A 22915-nucleotide genomic window follows, 5' to 3' on the forward strand; every position below is an offset into this window, starting at 1 on the left:
AACACTTCATTTCACTCATTATTATGACATCCTTATTTCATTTCTCTTTCAGTTAAATTAACCAACCCTGATAAATACATTAAAACTATGTTAAAGTTATGAAACATCTGGCAAAAAGTACAAAAATTGAAAATCCAATTATTTTGTTCCAGTTACTTATAGGTATACAGTTTACATGTAATATTAACTGTTTAAATATTTCAATTTAGTTCTCCAGGGATATTATTTTAGCTGACTTAATAAGCATATCAATTCAGCCACAATACTTGAATGAGTGATTTGGATACACAGCTTTGGTTTTGTTATCTGTGGCTAGAAATTTTCTACATAGCTAACCATATACCTACGCACATGCACACATACTTACAGGGCACACACATATCAGAATGGACAGTGTTCAGATATGTGATTCCTGTTTATATAGCTGCTTGATGTCTTTTAGAGAGAGGCCAATGATATGATTATATCACTGTTGCAAAGCCCATAAAAAAGTGTAGAATATTAGTAATTAATAAAGTTAGTAGGCAAATGCATATTGTATATTTACATATGTGTGTAAATACACACACATATACATATATGCAGATATATTTATACATATATAAATATATGTGTAAACACACACACATGCACTTGCCTGCTAATTTATACATGTATGCACTATATATATATGCATACACACACACACGCACACGCACAGGGGATCCTTCCCATCTTTCTGTTCTCCTTACTAAGCATAGGAAATAATACTTTTACTTTTATATAGCTGTCCATCCACCAGTGCCATTACCAACACTAACAGTACTTTTTAGAAACTGCTTGAATAATGTTAATGATATTAACTGTATTATTTCCCTAAGTGCTTATTCTTTTATTTTCATTTGAATAGCAAAACAACTTTTTTTTTTAAAGATTTTATTTATTTATTTGAGAGAGAGAGTGAGAGAGAGAAAGAGCACAAGAGGGGGGAGCGGGAGAGGGAGAAGCAGACTCCCCGCTGAGCAAGGAGCCTGATGCGGGACTCGATCCCCGGACTCCAGGATCATAACCTGAGCCGAAGGCAGTCGCTTAACCAACTGAGTCACCCAGGCGCCCAAAACAACTTTAATAATACCACTGTAAATGGAAATGCCATATATTTGACATTTTTTTGTGATGGGTTTATTGCAACAGGAGTTTTCAAGGTAATTATTATATGACTGTTTTTTAAGTTTGATGAGCTAGATATCTTAGTAAGATATTTGATCTTTCTATGTCCTTTTTTCCAACATAAAAAACAATTCTTTTTGTTTCTTGTGAAATTTTATTATTTTGCTCTGAGATTTTAAGACACAGTTGAATTTTACCCTTCCTACATTTTTTTTTTCTTTTTCTTTCTTTTTTTTTTTTTTTTAACATTTTAAGACACTGCAATTGAGATGGGCTTTTCTATAGCAGAACACAAAATTTTGAATTGGTTTCTCCTGCTTTGAGGTGCATGCAACAAAGTTTGAGTGTAGCATTTCCAGGACCTGTTTTAATTCAAGATCTCTTTCAATTCCCTTTTTTCCAATCGTAATGTACAAAGTGAAATTATACTCCACAGGAACACCAAAGTTGTTTTTTTTTTGTTTTTTTTTTTTTTAGGTACAGTAGAAAGACTTAAATAAATTACATAAACTTTGCAGAGAGCAAAAATTAATTGTGCTTTTTTATTTTTAAAAATGGTTTCAGAGAATCAGAACAGATGAGTAGCTGACAGTATAGAAAGTGCTTTTAAGTTGTAAACACACAACACACACACACACACACTCAAAATTAGATTTAGAGGCCACAAACCAAGAACTTCTTTTTTTCTTAATAGCACATAACACTGAACAGCAAGCTATTAAAACTACTTAGTGTGATGAAGAGTAATTGTCCAAGTATAATAACTTCATCCCTCAACAACCAAGATAAAACAGACAAAACAATCATTATAATGACTATATATAAATATATATATTGATTATATATTATAACAATAAGTAAACATAAGTAAAATGAGGTTATAACAATAAGTAAAATGAAAACTGGTCATAACCAAAGTGAAGAGACCAGAAATTGATCGGAAGGAATATTAAATTGGGTATAGAATGAGCAATATAATTTTAGGAAATAAAAATTGCATTTTGCCCCATTGCTCACAGTACACCGACCACGTACCTACAAGCAAAAAGTATCTTATTTCTACCATGCAATTACCTTCATTAAGGAAGGGGTTACATATGGTACACATGTGGCCATACTTAGATATAATATTTTATAATGAAAACCACAAAGAGATACAATCGACTTTCCAATAAGCTGAGAATAAATACAGGTGTGCATAGACCAAGGATAGCTATAGAAAAATGTCAAAGCTACAGACAACATTATTTAACCTATGTAATTCAATGATTTTTCCTTATAAACTCTTCTGAAGAATTTTTTTTACATAAACAGTCTCCCTTTTCACCCATTTTTTCCAATCTGTCTTGTGTTTTATCCCACTTTCTTTCTTTAAATAGCAGTGCATTAATACAGTTGTTCTACTATCCACTAACCCCCCAAAATTGGTCACAGCTATTTAAAAGTTTTCTAAGCTTTTTATTTTTTTTAATTTTTTAAAAAAGATTTTATTTATTTGTCGAGAGAGAAACAGAACAAGCAGGGGGAGCAGCAGGCAGAGGGAGAAGCAGGCTCCTGCTAAGCAAGGAGCCCAATGCGGAACTCGATCCCAGGACCCTGGGATCATGACCCGAGCTGAAGGCAGATGCTTAACCAACACAGCCACCAAGGCATCTCAGTTTTCTAAGTTTTTTTTTTTTTCTTAAGATTTGATTTATTTATTTGACAGAGAGAGACAGCGAGAGAGGGAACACAAGCAGTGGGTATGAGAGAGGGAGAAGCAGGCTCCCCACTGAACAAGGAACCCAACAACGCAGGGCTTGATCCCAGGACACTGGGATCATGACCTGAGCCAAAGGCAGATGCTTAATGACTGAGCCACCCAGGGGTCCCAAGTTTTTTAACTAGTAGTAACCAAGGAAAACAGATTCTACAAAGATATACAAGAAGCCCACAAGAAATCTTAAAACCTTTATAATAGTTTTTTGGAACTCACCCAATCTTCTAGGTTAGCTCTCCCTAAAGCTTTACTATAGGAACTACTTGGAATGTCTTACCTTTAGAGTTATTGCCACTACACCTCTAAAATCCTGTCGTTTTAAGTATTGTCTCTGGTGTTTCCTCAAATATTTCCCCTTCTACCTCCCCATAATTCCCATTTAATAAATTCTATATTGTTTATGTCCTATGTAGTAAGTGACAAACACAATATGGTAACAAATGGTGGCTATCTGGTGCACAAATTCTTCAAGTGGAATTTATTTATACTCCAGAGTAATGATACATGATTACCAATCCATGCCTTCCTACTTCATTCTGCAAAGCCTGCTAGGTCTTCATTTGTGCCATTTGGGAAAAAAATCCAAAAGGGTTTATTAACCTTAGGATGAACAATTCTCATCATTAACATTCTTACATCTCAATTTGGAAAAACTTTGAAGGAGCAATTTATTATATTTACTGTAAATTACTACTACTTCCTTTCCACTGTAAAAATACAAAAAGTATTTTTATTTTGAGAGGTCAAGATGGCCTTCTTTAAGCATCCTAAAAGCTTTAATTGCAATCAAGTGAATTATTAATGACATTCTGAGAAATCTAAAAACAAAATTTAAACTTAAAATAGTTACGCATGTAGAAATTAAAATTTCATTTAAAAATATTCAAATTTGTATGGAACCAGAAAAGACCCCGAACAGCCAGAGGAATGTTGAAAAAGAAAAGCAAAGCTGGCAGCATGACAATTCCGGACTTCCAGCTCTATTACAAAGCTGTCAGCATCAAGACAGTATGGTACTGGCACAAAAACAGACACATAGATCAATGGAACAGAATAGAGAGCCCAGAAATGGACCCTCAACTCCAGGGTCAACTAATCTTCGACAAAGCAGGAAAGAATGTCCAATGGAAAAAAAGACAGTCTCTTCAACAAATGGTGTTGGGAAAATTGGACAGCCACATGCAGAAGAATGAAACTGGACCATTTCCTTACACCACACACAAAAACAGACTCAAAATGGATGAAAGACCTCAATGTGAGACAGGAGTCCATCAAAATCCTAAAGGAGAACACAGGCAGCAACCTCTTCAACCTCAGCTGCAGCAACTTCCACTCATCTGGAGATATATTTATATATATATATAGATATATATAAATATATCTATATATATTTATATATAGATATATTTATATCTATATATAAATATATATATATAATGGAATATTATGCAGCCATTAAAAAGATTTCTTGCCATTTGCAATGACGTGGATGGAACTAGAAAGTATTATGCTAAGTGAAATAAGTATCAGAGAAAGACATGTATCATATGATCTCACTAATATGAGGAATTCTTAATCTCGGGGAACAAACTGAGGGTTGCTGGAGTTGTGGGGGGTAGGAGGGATGGGGTGGTTGGGTGATAGACATTGGGGAGGGTATGTGCTATGGTGAGCACTGTGAATTGTGTAAGACTGATGAATCACAGACCTGTACCTCTGAAACAAATAATACATTATATGTTATTAAAAAAAAGAAGACAGTAGGAAGGGAAAAATGAAGGGGGGGGAACATCAGAGGGGGAGAGAAACCATGAGAGACTATGGACTCTGAGAAACAAACTGAGGGTTCTAGAGGGGAGGGGGGTGGGGGGAATGGGTTAGCCTGGTGATGGGTATTAAAGAGGGCACGTACTGCATGGAGTACTGGGTGTTATACGCAAACAATGAATCACGGAACACTACATCAAAAACTAATGATGTAATGTATGGTGATTAACATAACATAAGAAAATAAAATAAAATTAAATTAATTAAAAATTAAAATAAAAAATTTTAAAAAATATATTCAAATAGGATAGGAGTTTAATATTTGAAACACAGCATATAGTTTAAAATTTATGTCTTGAATTTAAGGAGTAAAGGAGCAAATTATGAGGGTCCATCTTAGGTATGTATTAAACATTATTTGGAGGATGGTATATATTTGGGAGTTCATATAATAAGGAATCATACATTTTTTTTCTCTAGCAGCAATATTTTGTACCAACATTTTCCATATACCCAAAATGTTATTCTTCTTTCATTATAGGTCGAATGCAGCATTTTTAAAAGTGAGAAGTTTTTAAAATAATTAAACAAATTAGGGAAACTATAACACATAAATAAAGTAAGCAAATTTCATCCTTTAAGTATTTTAGAGCAATTTCTGAGTAAATTGAAATAAGATTTTGGATTATTGCTCTATTATTAAAATATGTGAAATAGTCTAAAAGTTGTGAGTATTCTATTTATATGTGAAATGACACTAATGTTGGGAAAATAATAGTGTAAAAAACATGCAAATTTTACATGTTTCATCTTAGATATGAAGTGTTCATTGTGTATGGTGGCTATTCTGGAATATTAAGTTGAATAGAAAATGATAAACTTAACATTAGAAAACCATTTATTTATTGAATTCAATTTCATTTATAAAATTAATTGAAGAATAATTGAACATTGCACATTAGCACTGTATATAGATAATTAGATTTTTTAAAAAGAAGTTAGATTATTCAAGGATAGAAGAAGATATTTGCCATACATAAGCTTTACTTATGCAGACATTCTTAAGGAAGCAAAGTTTTGTTTCTTTTTTTTAAAAGATTTATTTATTTATTTATTTATTTATTTATTTATTTATTTATTTAAGAGAGAGAGTGCGTGTGTACCTGTGTGCGCGTGAGTGGAGGGGAACTGGCAGAGGGAGAGAATCTTTAGGCAGACTCCCCGCTGAGCATGAGCCAGAGGTGGGGCTCATCCCATGATTCGAAATCATGACCTGAGCTGAAACTGAGTCTAATGCTTAACTTGACCGAACCACACAGGAACCCCTGTTTCCTTTTAACTTACATTTATTTGGTGCTTTGTTCATCGCAACCTTCTTTTAGGTTTAAAAAGAAAAGTTTTAAAAAGAAAAACAGATTTTAAAAAGAAAAACAGATATAGCAGATATGTGGTGTTAATCTCATAAAGCATTTGGATATCAAATATCTTTTACCAAATATTATCTCTAACAGTTATTTGTAAGCAAATAAAAAAAAAACCACTTGTATTACATTTCATTCGTAATCCATTCAGTTTTCAAATCAAAAGAATGGATGCTTGACAAATTGTGCTGTTCTTTCAATTATATATTTTTATAAATTCTAAAAAAGTTTGGCTTTACAGCTCTGAAACATTTATTTTTATGTAAATGCAATATTTTTGCACATATGTTCTATAAATTCTATTTGTTTCATTGTCTTAGATTAGAATTGCTTTATAATTTTTATAATATTTAACTCTCTTAATATATAAGATTAACAAAGGATTATTAAAAGTAATTTAAATTATAGCTATTATGGAAAACAGGATGGAGTTTCCTAAGAAAATTAAAAACAGAACTATCATATCATCCAGCAGTCCTACTTCTGGGTATTTATCCAAAGGAACTGAAACCAGGATTTTGAAGAGATATCTGCACTCTCACGTTTATCACAGCATTATTTGCAATAGCCAAGATATGGAAACTATCTAAATACCCATCAAGAGATGAATGCATAAGGAAAATTTGGTAACACATACAATGGAATATTATTCAACCTTAAAAAAAAGGAAATTCTGACATTTGGAGAAACATGAACATACATGGAGGAAATTATGCTAAAATAAAGCCAGGCACAGAAACACAAATACTGTATGATTTCTCTTATATGTGGAATCTAAAGTAATCAAACTCATAGAAGCTGAGAGTAAAATGGTGGTTGCCAAGGGGTGGGGGAGGGAGAAATGAGAAGGTATTGGCCAGAGGATACAAAATTTCAGTTATACAAGATAAATAAGTTCTGTAGATCCACCGTGCAGCATAATACTTACAGATAGTAATACTGTATTGTATATTTTATTTTTAAAGATTTTACCTATTTATTTGAGAGAGAGAGAGCGCATGAGAGGGGGGAGGGTCAGAGGGAGAAGCAGGCTCCCTGCTGAGCAGGGAGCCCAATACGGGACTCGATCCAGGGACTCCAGGATCATGACCTGAGCCGAAGGCAGTCACTTAACCAACTGAGCCACCCAGGTGCCCTACTGTATTGTATATTTAAAATTTGCTAAGAGGGTAAATTTTATGTTAAGTATTCTTACCACCATAACACCAAGACTAAGACTAACACTAAAACCAATCATAAAGGAAGTGGGAGGAAACTTTGGAAGGTAGGTAATGGATAAATGTATGCCCTTTTTGGGGGTGACAGTTTTATAGGAGTATACTTAACTTCAAATTCATCAAGTTGTGTATATAAAATATGTACAGCTTTTTACATGTCAATCATACATCAATAAAGTGGTTAAAATTTTTAAAATACCATCAATGCCTTGACATTAGCTAATGTTAAATAAATGACTATGCAAATTTTAACTATGGAATACAGACTTCAGAAACTTTTTATTTTTGTGTTCTAACATTAAATGAGTAGAGCACTTTTTTTCATTTAAAACTTTGTGCTATGGCTTGATGCATTCCTCATTCATTATATGCATTTGCAATCACATTCAATACATCATAAAAATTATATGAAATATACTTCCCACAACTTTATTATAAACAATTAGAAGTACTTTTTCATATATTATCTTTCTGATGAGCAAAGATGTTTTTTGTAGATTTATTTTTCAATACAAGGAGGTGAAACACCTAATATTGACAACCTTCAGATTTCATCATATGAATTTATATTAAATAATTAGGTGGGTAAATAAAAAAAAAACTATGATCTCAGTTTAAACAAAATTAGTTTAATTTAGAAAAGATATATGCCACCACTGTGTTTATTGCAGCATTATTTACAGTTGACAAGACCTGGAAGCAACCCAAGTATCCATCCATAGGTGAATTGATAATAAAGAAGATAATAAAGAAAGAAGAAAAAACAAAGAAAGAAAGAAAGAAAGAAAGAAAGAAAGAAAGAAAGAAAGAAAGAAAGAAAGAAGAAAGAAAGAAAGAAAGAAAGAAAGAAAGAAAGAAAGAAAGAAAGAAAGAAAGAAAGAAAGAAAGGATAATAAAGATGATATATATATGCAATGGAATATTACTGAGCCATAAAAAAGAATGAAATCTTGCAATTTGTGACATGGATGGACTTAGTGGGTACTATGCTAAGTGAAATCAGTCAAAGACAAATAACATATAATTCACTTATATGTGGAATCTAAAAAAACCAAACAAATGAACAAACAGACATTCTTAGATACAGAGAATGAACTGGTGGTTGCCAGAGGGGAGTGAGGTGGAGGGAGACAAACTAGGGGAAAGGGATTAAGAGGTATAAATTTCGTTACAAAATAAATGAGTAGTGGAGATGAAAAGTATAGCATAGGGAATATAGTCAATAGTATTTTAATAACATTGTTTGGTGGTAGATGGTGGTTTATCATGGTGAGCACTGAATCACATAGAATTGTCAAATCACTATGTTGTACACCTGAAACTAATATGACACTGTATGTTAACTATGTTTCAATAATAAATATTTTTTAAAAAGTAAGCAAAATTAGTTTACTACACTTCATAAAATATAAGAGGCTATGAATTAAAAGGCATATCATAATGTCTGAGATGATAAAATATTAAACTAAACGTGAGTCTTAGAATCAGTAAAATATAGTAACCAAATTGTTGAAAAAATCAAAGGAATCATTTTCTTGAACTCCATTATCAAGAAAATTAGCTGATTTTTACAAAATGTCAGGTACTTTCCTCAGTGTTATTCAATTAAATTATTTAATATTCACAGCCACCTGTTGAATATGTGCTATTATTAGATCTCACTCTACAAATGAGGAAAAAGTGTGCCACATAATATTAACCTGCACAAAATTATAGTTAAAGACCAATAGGGTCAGGATTTAATCCTTACCTCAAACTAATGTTTTAAGTATTATTTTTGCCTACAAAGATAATGGTTTTATTCCCACTCAAATCAAGTTTCCTTCAGTGAAACATGTTCATGTCTGGAAAACAAGCAATTTGTATTTAGATCAGATTTGTTTGAAGCAGAATTTTAAGATTGGGATGAAGCATCTTCCCATCATTCAGCTTCTATGCCAAAAAACCCCCAAAACCAAAAAAACAAAAACTGCCTCTCTGTTTCTCTGTTTTGCAAAAAGAAGACTATCATCCCTAAAAAAGATTATTTTAAATCTGCCTTCCATTGCTGCTTTTCAAAAATCACCTGCCAGTCTAACCACTTCTTCTCCTTCTTCTTCTTCTCCTTCTCCTTCTTCTTCTTCTTCTTTCTGGGAGGAGTAATTTGGTCTTGTGTTATTTTGTGTCATTATAATGTATATAGGTAGGGAGTTATTTCTGGTTTATTCTGCTGCAGATTTTTTGTGAGGAAGGTTTCTGTATTGGAAAATTGTTGTCATTCATTGATTTTGAAAAAGTCGGAGCTATTATTGTTTGAATATTACATCTCATTATCTTCTGGAGATTTGATTAGATCCACTAGTTTAAAAAAAGATTGTCAGACTATATTTTAAAAAATTAATAATATGAAATTCTTTCTGTTGCCAGACACAACTAAGTCCATAGGACATAGAAAGGTTGGGAATAAAAACACGCATAACGATTTAGTCAACAAAACTGCTGAAGTGGACCTATAATAACATTAAACAACAACAAAAAATCTTAGTAAAAAAATATTTCAGATATGATGGAAGTCATTTCATAATGATAATGATACAGGTTTTAATTCATCAGAAAGATATAATAAGAGTAAATGTCTAAGAAGTAAAAAAAAAAAACAGAGCTTTATAATACATAAATCACAAACTGAAAGCTTTAGCAGTAATACTGATTTTACCATAGTCAATGTAGATATAGACATACTTCTCACAGGTCAGGTAAAATATACAGAGATCAACAGACAAAAACTTAGAAAGGATACAAAGGATTTGAGCAACACAATTAACAATATTGTGCAAAGATTGTTAACTAGATCTCTGAACCTGGAGAAGATACACCCTTTTCAAGCACACATGTAGGAGGAACCTTAAAGAAAATGGAACGTTGTACTCCCCCATAATGCAACTCCCAATAAATTAGCAAACACTGATTATACAGATCATACTGAATTAGAAATCAGTTTTAAAAGAATACTTAAAACACTTTACATATTAAGAAAATTTGAAAACACAGTCATGATTGATTCAAAGGTCAAAAAAAGAAATTGTGATAAAAATTAGACAAAACTCAACTGAATGATAATAACTATACCACTTTTAGAAAGTACACAATTATTTAAATTATAATCTTAAAATATATGACCCTGAATGCTATATAGATGAGAGAAAAAGGGTAACACTTAATGAGTTAGTTATTTATTTAAAGAAGACAGAAAAAGAACATGAGGATAAAACAAAAATTTCACAAGAATGTACAAAGATAAAAGCAAACATTGAAAGGGAAATAAAAAGGAATAATGAAGAGTATTGAAAAAAGAGAAAATAAAATTAGCTAATTTCTGCCAAATGGATCAACCAAGAAAATGGAAAAGAAAAAAAATGAACATTAGAAATGAAACTATGACATAACCAACTGCTAGAGAGATTTAAAATATAATAAATTTCTACTGTGAACAAATTTAAACTAGACATTTTGAAGCAATGCAATGGAAAAATTTCTTGAAAATATAAATTATAAAGTAACTCATAAAGATAGTTTAAAAAGAAAGAATATATAATAATCATTTTAAAAGTGATTAATTTTAATGTATCCCCAAATGAAATTTTTAGGTTGAGAATATTAGAGAACATTTAAATAACAGATAAGGCCAGTGTTTCACAAACTTCTTGAGATGGAGATGACAAAGCATACATACAAAAAAAAATGCCCACAAATAACGTATTTAAAACACTGATATATTTTACTACAATAAAAATTAAATATTTTTCATCATTGAAATGACACCTTTAAAAGAAGTGAAAAGACATATAGTATACCAGGAGGAGATATTTGCAAACATATCATCAACAAAGGATGAGTCCAGACTATATAAATAACTAGAAATCAGTATAAAAACAAACAATTCAAAGTTAAAATGAGAAAACAACACACAGGCTTTGCAGAATTTATGAAAACGTAGGAGAGGAGGGATGAATAGGTGGAGCACAGAGGATTTTTTAGGGCAGTGAAAATGTTCTGTAGGATACCTTGATGATTAATACTTGTCATTATACAATTGTCCAAACTCATAGACAATACAACACCAAGAGTGATACTTAGTATAAGCTATGGACTTTGGATGATTATGTGTAGGTTCATCAGTTGCAAGATGTACCACTCTGGTGGGGGATGTTAATAATGGGGGAGGCTATGCATGTGTGGGGGCAGAGGATATATAAGAAATCTCTGGACCTTCCTCTCAATCTTGCTGTAAACCTAAAACTCAAAAAATAAAGTCAAAACAAAAAAAGTCAATGTGATGAAAGCAAAAAATGTGAGAGAACTGTTTCAGATTAAAATAAAGAGATTGCATTGATAAACATTATTACATTACAAATCTTGATTTGATCCTGAAAAACCAAAATAAGATATAAAGAAATTTTTGGGGCAATTGGATAAATTTTTAATATAGACTATAATAAATATTGTACTTTTAAATTTTCTTAAGTATGATACTGTTATTATGTTTATTGAAGGAGAATATCCTTTTCTTAGGAAATCAATGCTGAGGTAGTGAAAGATGAAATCTGATGTTTTGCAACTTACTTTCAAAGCAATTGAAAATACGAAAATTTGAAAACAATAATGGTCATCAAGTACATAAAAGCTCTTCAACCTCATCAATAATCAAGAAATGCAAATAACAACTCATATACAATTTTATATCCACCAAATAGCCAAAAAATTAAAAGTCTGCCAATATCAACATTGGAAAAAATAAATACTACAAAGAAATTAAATTTCATGAACTAGAATTATAAGCATCAGTGTAGGTAAATCTAAGGAATAAAAGGGGGAAATTGGCAGAAAATTTGTATTGTATGTATGGTAACATTCACAATGTATGGTAACTCTCAAAATTCAGGACACTACCTCTCCAGGAGAAAAAGTGGTATGTGATGGAAAGGTGGTGGTCATATTCTATACCCTAAGCTAAGTGGTATGGACAAAGCCATTTTTTTTTCCTTATCATCCTTTAAATAATATTCATCATATACACTCTTTAGAATGTATGAAATGTTTCAAAAGTTTAATAATAAAGGAACACATCAGAGAAATATTTGCTTTATTTGAAAAAAGAAAATAGCAGGTGGAAATTATCAACCCCAGCAAGAAACTAGAGAGTGCAGCTCAGAGTAGACATGAAAAATTATGAGTTGAATGGAAATAAAATTCAATGTCTATAAATGCTTTGATAGTTTAATCTATTATCCTAATAATAATAATAATAATAATAATAATAATAATAATATTCTAGCTGCCTCAGGATTATATGATTATTTATTTCAGAACATGCTGTGTATTTCTATAGGGAGTATAAAAGGAGTAAGTTTTTTTTTTTTTTCTCTTTAGTTATTCTTTAGAAATGAAACCATTTCGTAGTATCTTTTGATGATTATCCTAACAAAAACATGGTGACCTTAGCTAAAGAGGCTTATTATAATCTAAGCATTAATCACTATTTATATCATCACAGAGAATGACAAAATATACTAAACTAATCAGAAAATATCCCCATAACTATCTCCAGGGCTTTTAGGCATTAAAAGTGAGATGTAAGAACTCTAATCAGGGTTGTTTTCTACCTTGCTGAGACCTGGCTAGCCTGGTTGCTTTTACCAAAATATTTTCTAACATTTTCTCTTTCCCATGGATACAATTCCTACATCTCCAGTAGCAAAATGGAGCTCATGGGCTTTAATTGTATTCTTCCCCTGGTGTATCAAGAGATTGTTCTCTGCTCAGTAATTATCTTATACTGTAAACTAACAGAAGTGAGCACTCATGTTAGTGTTAGATCCATTACTATTTAACCTGTTTTGAGTTGCAAATGAATTCAGGGAATGCCCAATCTTAAATTAAAATTGATTTTTTATATAAAAAGCTTTAAAAATTATTCTGAGCAGAAAATCCTAACTTGGTAACAGGTCTTGTTTTAAAATGTGCTTTTTAAAGAATAATTAGTTGATACCCAGAAAACAGGTTTAAATGAAAGTATGCCTCTAAACTCTTGTTTTCAACAAAAAGGCAGACATGTTCAGAATGAACACTGTCATCAAGAGAATAAACACATAAAAACTAAATAAAAATCTTTCTTTGAAATATAATTTCTGGACACAATAACTAAAAATGAGGATTTAGCTTTCTTGTTCTCTTTATTCTTAACCCCTATACATCACTCCACATTTCAGGGATATTTATGGTAAAGAGTCATTTGGTACACCTCACTGTCAAGTTAGGAGGGGGTCATATTGCAATTCTTGTTGATCAAGAGGTCATAAATAAGAAGGAAAAAGAATTGAAATTGCCAAATTCCAGACAAATGATTGTGCCTTCTGTGTTGCATGAACACCATGCTGCTCTCAGTTAGGCATTCCTTTAATTTTATTCCTCTGGACAACCAGCATTTATTGAGGTTTCAGGCTTTCTTCATATAATTAATGAAGAGGATGTTGGAAGGCTACTATCTTAATACATGAAACAATTTTCCTCTGTTTGAAACTAACTTGTCATAATCTTGGGTTTTTTACAGGATATCCAAAAAATGTGTTCAACCTGTTTCCTTCTTTGATTCATTTCCCTTTAGTGATCATCACTAAGATTAAACTTGATGATTTCTAAATTTATACTGCCACCTCTGACAGTGTCCAAAAATTTAGACTTGCTTTTTTAAATGCCTACATCTGAATATCCCACATTAAATCATTAGACTTTAAACCAACTCCTAACTTCCCAACACCTTTTCTTCCACCTGTTTCTGCATATGTTAATGCATACACCCTGGAAAAAACCATGATGCCATTACATCTCCTCCTTTTTCTCTACTCCTCCAATGAGTATGTGCCCAAGTCCTGTCAATTCTGCTTGTGCATAGGCTCTCCCAATCTCCCCTTTCCATCCTAACTGCCACCAAACTAAATTGAGTAAATCTTACAGTTCAGGCTCTGTCCTAACAACTTTCCATGTCTTATATCATTAAGAGCTCACTATAATGCTAAGAAGTGGGTCTTTTTACACCAGTGTTACAGATCTATAATCTGAGAATTGGAGAGGTTAGTAAACATGCCCAAAGTTAACTGGTTACTGCTGGCACTGAGACTCAAACCCAAAACCACAATATTGTTTTCTAAAAGAAAACTTAGACATTCATGACAGTCTGGGTTTGTTTGCTCTGCCACTTATTAGCAAGATGAGTATCTTAATATTGCCAAGCCTCATTTTATTCATTCCACAAATGTACAAAATATTTCCTCTTAGTGTTGTTATGAGTATTAAATGATTTACTTCCTGTTAATTATTAGCACAGTGCTTAGGATGTATTGCTAGGCTAAATAAATCTTATTTTTAAAAATATGTAAGAATTATTATTTCTATATTGTTGTAATAGGTTCTTTGAGAGGTGTCCACAAAAAACATATCCCTGGTTCAAACAATATATTTTTCTTCAATCCTAACTCTGATCATGTTACTTTCTGGTTTAAAATTTTCAGTGACTCAAATAGTATCCTTTGTCAACAAAGTTCTATATTATGGCCACAGCCAGTATCTTCAGCATTTAATAACACTTACTTTTCTTTCTTACTTAATCATCCAACCAACACAGACAACTTACCATTCCCCAAAATCTGATAGTTTTAGCCAAATCTTAGCTTGGGCTGATCCACTGACCATGAATATACCTCCCCTTCTGGATTTGCTAGTGTTCTGTCATACCATGATAGAGGACTCAAATCTTACCTCCTCCATGAAATTTCCCTAATTCCTACTATAGCCCCTTCTTTGTTCCCATTGTCCACATTTTGCCATGGTATATATTGCATTCTACCTTGTAATGCAGATAATTGTGAACATGCCCTGCCTATACTAATGAAATCAAGAACTGAATATTTTATGTTTGTGTAAATTCTATAATAAAAAAATGACATTAGGAGCTCATAGGTAAGAAATAATGATTTCTCACTTATATAAAAATATGATTGAATTAAATTATATGAAGTTAATATACAAAATGTAAATGTTTTTAGTTAAATGCCCAATTTGGAAGGGATACTACTAGTATATATTTTCTCTTTTTTTCATTCTTATCATTTAAAAGTGTACTTTTATATCACTTTGGTAATTTTTTAAGTACAGACTCTATTTGCTTCCATAAAGAAATCTTTTTTTTGGAAGAGACAGTTTTTTCTTCCATTGACAAATCAAATGTATGGTGCCACATGCAAAAATTCAGAAGAAAATCTGAGACATTTACATTGAGCTTATAAATAAAAGAAGGAAAATTTTTATTAAATACATCTATATGGTGGCTGTTCTCTTCCAAGCCTGGAACCAAAATTCAGGTTTTGTTTGAGGTTTTCTGAGATCACTACTAACTTTGACAAAATGTATTGCGTAGGGCATCTCTTTTCAATCAAGCCAAACTCAGCTTACAAAAATATCTTAATTGACACAGTGATTCTAACTATGTTTATATAGAAAATGAATCATTCTTATAATAAGCCTCTGATAGTGTCTGCTTATCTTTTGAACCAACTGAGCACCTTCAAATAGTATACCTAATTCTTGCAGCTGGGCATCTAAGGATTCCATGCGATACTAAATGCAGTCCTTTTCTTAGAGTTCTAAGGATTAAGGAGTCCTAGGTCAGTGTAAGGACTGCAATTTCAGCAAATCTTGCTGATGGCTCCTCTCTTCTGTACAGCATTATTGTTATGCCTGGGCTCCTGCCTTCCAAGTTCCCTGTCATGTCCCCTATGCTGAACAACATATTGTCATATGTTGTCACATCCTACCCTTCTTCTATGATTAGGACACTGCTTTCTGTGCTATTTTTCTCAGGTGGAAGACTTTCTTTGCCTACAGACTAATTCTAGGACTGGGTACCTTCAGTCTGTTGTGAAATATCTTTGATCAAAGCTACTCCCATCTGCCTGGGCCACTACTTAGCTGTTCTGCTACCCATACTGATGCATGTTTTGCAAACTTAGAAACTGCCAAAGAACTTTCAGTTGCTGCTTGCTTGATTGTCTGACTGGGCCATCCATCCAACTCCTATTGCCTGGACTGTTCTGCATTGCTGAATCTACACTCGTTGATATGTGTCAAATCTGGACTCCGTTTATCACATATAATTTTTACTTTTCAGCTCCCTTTTTGATAGTGATCCATTCAGTCTAGGATATCAAGAATTCTAAAAAAAAAAATGTTTCCCTATTAATTTGTTAGATGTAACAACCTGTTTCATTTCTAATTATAAAAATGTTAGAAAACTAATCTTTTCAATTACCAATGTAGGCTTTCTCATCTTCTGTGTCAATATTCATAGCACCAATAAGTTCCTGTTTTCTTAGATCATGACTTTAGAAATCATGAGATTTTTTTCTTTTTCTCTTCCAACCCTTATTCAAATGATTAATCAAGATTTTAAATTTTTTTTCTATGGTAGATTTCTTCTTTCCTATTCATAGCAATCTGATCCCTGTTAAATGTGACAATTCCTACAAATGTTTGAACTGAGATTTTATTTAAATATTTACATTAATAATGGAAAAAAACTGCACAAGTATTTTCATTATATAATTTTCTTGTGTAAAAGCTTTCAAATAGCTATTGGAAGTAACCAAAACTCATTTACCTGTATTGTAAGATCCTTTATTAATTGTCTCCTTTATATCTAATAAATTAACATCTTTCATGTTTTGGGCATTCAATTTACACAATTTATTTTGCATTTTAAATCTTCGAACAAATGATTTTTAACTCAGGAAATATATAGTCAAATAAATGCATGAAAATATCCAGGTTAAGATATTGCTAAATTGTTTTATCTGGATCAAGGCTTAGCACTAGTCTAGGGTACATCCATTAAAAACACCATGTGGAGGGAAAAAAGAAAAAGAAAAGAAAAAGAAACCAATTAGCTTGCTGACTTTTCTTTCTTTCTTTCTTTCTTTCTTTCTTTCTTTCTTTCTTTCTTTCTTTCTTTCTTTCTTTCTTTCTCTCTTCTTTCTTCTTTTTTTTTATTCCAGGTTTACAACATAATTTTTTTTCTAGTTCTGCCCCCTACTTAGAATATACAAGCCACTTGTTTTGAGACAAACCTCAAAACTACCCTTAAATTATTTGTCTTAATGTAGTAAATCAATTCTATGACTAATTAGTCCTGCACTCACCAAATAGTTAAAGACAGTATAATAATTGTCAATTAAATGTTTTCAAATCATGTCTAAGTTTCCTTGTTATGTACTTTCTCATATGTACATGTATGAGAAAAATGTCTCTGTCTAATTTTGAAGTTGACTCATGTACATGAGGATGCTAAGTGAGACTTAAGGCCAGTGATTATTCAGGGACTTAAAGAGAAATCCCCACCTACTGGGGTTATTAGGACATGTATCACCTTATCATAAGAAGTAGGACTTAAGATATCTTTTGAAATATAGGTAGATTCAGAAAATATATTTTAGTCAAGGCACAGAAACTGAGAAAAGAGGTCAAGATAGACATGAGCAAGCTATAGCTGAGGAATAGACAGTGGGCTAACCTAATACAAGCAGTATGTATTTTTTTTTTTAAAGATTTTATTTATTTGACAGAGAGAGACACAGCGGGAGAGGGAACACAAGCAAGGGGGAGGGGGAGAGGGAGAAGCAGGCTCCTGGCCGAGCAGAGAGCCCGATGTGGGGCTCGATCCCAAGACCCTGGGATCATGACCTGAGCCGAAGGCAGACACTTAACGACTGAGCCACCCAGGTGCCCCTACAAGCAGTATGTATTGAGAAATAGTAAGAATAAATGTTGAGAAGGTATATTGAACTGGACCATATAGAACCTTAAAATAAGAAGTTTAGATTTATTAGGCAGATAATGTCTTATAGTCTTATATACAGTAGATGTTCAATAAATAAATAAATGTATTTCTTTAAGAAATGTAAAGACAAATAAAAATGCTAATAATGATATTTTGTTGCCAACAGAGAAAGCAGCAACAGGTCACAGAATTGATTAAAGCACCAAAATTATTGATGACATCAATAATAAATCTGATTTCATTGCCCATGTGGAAGCTTATGTTCACCATGTTCATGTTTTCAAATCCCTTATTGGGAAAGAACATTTATTCTATCTTTGGAAACTATGGAAAAAAACACATTAATTCTACCAAACATCCAAGACTATACAAAATGTTCCAACCAAGGGTAAAGCATTTTCCATGGAAATCAAATTAGTGGGCTGCAAGAAGTTTTTTTTTAATTAAAATTTTAATAATCAGTATAGCCATTTATTATTTTTGCTTTCCCTAAAAATACATTATTGCTCAACTGTTATCACATTTGGAATTAACATTACATACATATAATTAAGGCCATCATGAATTGAGAATTGTTCTAGTAAAGAATAGATTCAAGTGTATAAGACATCACCCTAAATAGCCTGAGGTCATCCTGCTAATAGAAGTTTAGATGTACAGGAATATTTTGTGATTGCCTCTAAGACCACACAGGAATATTACCATATTCTCTGATGTTATTGATAACTAATATTTTACAATCATTTGAAATATAATTAGTTTCTATAAGATCATATACATGAATAATTTTTCTCTTATATCTTGAGTTTATACATATATATGATAAAATTTTGGCAACAATTAGATGATAGTTACTGCAAATGCCTGAGCTTAATTTTGCTTGCCTTGGAAATGAACCTACTGATTTCTATCTCAAGGGCTTTGGTTGGAGGAAGGCATGATGAAATCAGATAAAGTATGTAAGTTTCTAAAAGAAGCTAGATATATGGTAGTTTAGGTTAGGTAGAAGAATGAAGTGAAAAGAATATGGGTTTTCAAGTTCAATTAAAAAAAAAACAACAAAACTCGTTCTCTTTCCACTGTATCAAATGCTGTGCCTTAAAAATGTTAATTCTTTAGCAGTATCCAGAATCTTTGTCTCAAAATGGGAAAATGTGCTCAAGCTAAAATATGCTAATATATTTTTTGTCAACAGAGTGAGGTGGTGTTGCAGGCAAAACTGTGTTTGAATTTGTTGTAAATGCTCCCAGATATATGCTCCAGGTTTAATTGTGGGAGTGGCCCAGGGAGAGTCCAATCATGTAAATAACCAAGAATTTTCAACCATGACCCATATGCTTTCCCATATGTGTTCTGCTGAGGAACAGAATACCTCTACTCTCTATTTCAGTATTATATAGAAAAATTTCAGTGACCATGCAATACTCTTGTTCTAGGAAATTCAGGGAGAATTTGAGGGAAGATGGATTTCTCCTCATTTTTACCAGTGTATGATTGAATATTACAACACCAGAAAAGGGACATGAGGGTGAAGAACATGGGAGTATTGAGAACTTTTCTACACATAATTTAAAATTCTTTTCCACAAAATCAGAGTTATCCAAAAATAAGGTCAAAATAAAAATCAAATGCCAAGTACTGGGACTATAATTTTTATATGTGGAAAACTGTATTTCCTCTTGACCTTTAAGTAACCAAGAAGGTAATAGCCCTCAGTTCCAATCAAGTTTCCGATAGTCTTTGATTAACAGTTCTGAGGAAGAATCACCAAAAGGGGCAGGAAAAAGGATTTTCTTCAAAGTGACAGTATGTGTGTGTATGTGTGTGTATGCGTGTGTGTGTAGAGTATATAATTAAGATACATGTGCACATACATACACAAACTACATATATTCCAAATACACATACAACATTTCTGATCCTTTCTCTGCCTGTGACATTGTTCTAGTTTTCGTTAAATTTCAGTATTCTGTTACTCCTTTTGGGGTTATGTCACTTAAGAAGTCATCAGTGAATATTGTATAGTGATGAATAGCTATTTGTTTGTTTTTATTCAGAGTAAGTGAAATAGCTGAATATGAACTGAAAAAAATTTGTTAGTTATAAAAACTTTTTCAAGTCATATATTTTGTTAAACTGAATTAAGAAACCCTCTCCTTTTAGGATTTCAGGATAGGAATCACTCAGAGACTCTTATGAAGCATATAACCTCTTCTTAAGTTTATGATTTTGAAATAAAAATAAAACTAGAATTTATACTAAAGTAATAGTAAATACAAAACAAGTAAGAAAAAAAAAACAGAAAAATCTAGACAGAACTCAAGAGGCATCACTCAATCCCTTTACAACAACGTCAAAAATGAAATATGTGGGTACCAGTCAAGTGTTGCTTCATTCAGTGGTTCATTAAAAACAAAGTTCACTGGTTCACATGTACTTTGAAGATTTTTAAAAAGTGATCTTATATCACTGGTCTTAATCATATTTTACTTTGGTGGTCATAAGGCCTTAGGATGGGGAAAAATGCTGTCATTTTGAAGTAGTATTGATTGAGGTTTCATCTTTGGGGGATAAAAAACCGGAGTTCAAAAACATGATATGATCTTAACAATCTTTAGTTCTATTATAATTTTAAGTCGTGCCCTATGATTTCTGTTTATATGTTTGCTAAACTTATTTGTCCAAGAATGAATTTAGCTATATACAGGACAAGACAGGCACAAATGAGAATATTAAATCAAGATGAAAAAGAAGGAATTATTCTCAGAATTACCTACCTAACCTAGTATACCAGATTTGGCTTTTTCTTTATCTAATAGCAATTGCAAGGTGAATTTGTTATATAGTCAATTTGATCATAACTGGAAGTACTAACACTGTTGTGTTACCCAAAACAATATGATAAATTAATAAAAGAGATAATAATGGAAGACTTCTAAGTTCAAGTCCAATACATTTTCCCTATAAAACTATATTTTTGCTCATCTCTATATTTACAAGTGTATGGACATTTCATATAAACAAATACTATGCTTCCTGGAAGTTACAAAAGACCTTGGGTTCCTTCTCCATCTTGTATTTCAACCACCATTGTCAAACCCAAGTAGGGCAAGGGGATCAGTGGAGATCGAGTTTTATGACTATATTAGTCTCACAGCTACAAAGCACAACATCTAGAAAGGGGAGACAGTTCTACAGGGTTCCACCTGAGATGGTCAAGGTCTAAGAAGAGACCAGGAGATTAAGTTCAAATATTCTTTGGGATATTTTAGTTCTATCCCTTCCGAAACATCTGAGAGATGTATGTGAGGAGTATTCAAGGCTTAGTTCAAAATTTTTCTAAATGCCTAATTAATTTCAAACATATGACATCTGAAAATTTTGTGTAATTAGGAATCTAAAATATTCAAAATTATATTTTATTAATACCACAGTTAGTGAAATAAAAATTACGATGTTATTTATAAATGTTCTTACCTTCACATCGTTGACATTCATCCTTGTTCCCTCTTTCCCAACAAAGATATCATCGATGTCCACAAGAATATATCTGTCCAAGGACAGTGTCAGTCTCTTCCCTGACAAGAAGGAGATGGCATCTATGAAGATGAGCTTGTGTAGCCAAAAGTTTAAGTTGTTGCCAAAAAGAACTCGCTGAATTCCATCATGAAGTCCCAGATCTTGAATCACTGTCGCATAGAGTGGTTTGCTGGATGAGGATGAAAGGGATTTTTCTGTCTGTAATTCAGTTAAAAGCACGGGCTGGTAGGTTGAATGATTATATTGGAAAATAGTCCAGTCTTCCCCAGGAAGAGGGCCTTTCTCAACCTTGGGGACTTTGGTAATATGCAGCAAAGGAGACTGAGGGTTGACAAAACCATCCTTCAGAGCTAGATTATTGAAAAGGTTTAAAGGAAAGCCTTTTAATCGTGTACTTGGTAAGCTGTTCTCATTGGCTTTATGAAAACCGATTATACTAACACTGTATTCCACACAGTATTTTTCTAAAAGCTCTCGATTCCATGAGTCCATGCTGACATACTTCAGAATATTTTCATAAATGACTAAAATATATTTTCCTTTGCCATTATTTGTAAGAGGAGGTATATCCCCCTTGCCGGGGGCAATGACCATTTGGTACTGAAATCGGCTAGACTCCAAGATAGCTATGATATCTTGACCAAGTTGAGAGTACTGGCTCTCCACAAATAGGAGGACAGTAGGATCAGTTTTGGATGTATCAATAGGTTTCACTGTTTTTAGCTCCAATGACCGATATGGTAGACTTTTGATGTCAGCACATTCTGCTTCTGTAGTGGTTTCAGTAAGTGTCATTTCCTGTTTATAGCCAGAGTAGAGAAAGTAGGCAGAAATGACAATGCTCACCAAGCAAAAGGTAGCTAAGAGAACAATCAATGTTCGAAAACTTCTCCGAAGCTTCACAATAAGATTCATTTTTCAAAATACTGCTTTGGAAGTTTATTCCAATTTCTTTTCCTAAAGTGCCATAGTGAATAAAGTATGAGGTGGTGCAAATATCACTTCCCACAAGTTCATGTAACCATCGCAAACCATGTAAAATGTTTGAAGGGATCACAAGTAAGTTAAAGCTGGAAGGCAATAGAGCAGGAGATCAAAAGTTGAAGAAGAGATTTTGAATTTGTCCAATACCAAATACTGATGCAGAATCCTTTAAACATTATCTGAAAAAAAGGAGAAATGTAATGACTAACCA

At 32.4% G+C, this 22915-nt stretch overlaps 1 protein-coding gene across 1 annotated transcript in view; it reads right to left on the reverse strand.

Annotated features, from left to right (window-relative positions):
- The window catches only part of LOC118027114 (bifunctional heparan sulfate N-deacetylase/N-sulfotransferase 4), a 267224-nt gene extending 244589 nt beyond the window's left edge, over positions 1–22635 (reverse strand). Inside the window, exon 1 of the mRNA XM_035030328.1 lies at positions 21658–22635. Within this exon, the coding sequence (XP_034886219.1) occupies positions 21658–22635 (978 nt within the window). The remainder of the gene's footprint in view (positions 1–21657) is intronic.
- Positions 22636–22915: the final 280 nt, after the last annotated feature.

This window comes from Mirounga leonina, unplaced genomic scaffold (assembly GCF_011800145.1).
Source record: "Mirounga leonina isolate KUSES-001 unplaced genomic scaffold, KU_Mleo_1.0 Mir_357, whole genome shotgun sequence".
NCBI classification, from domain to species: Eukaryota; Metazoa; Chordata; class Mammalia; order Carnivora; family Phocidae; genus Mirounga; species Mirounga leonina.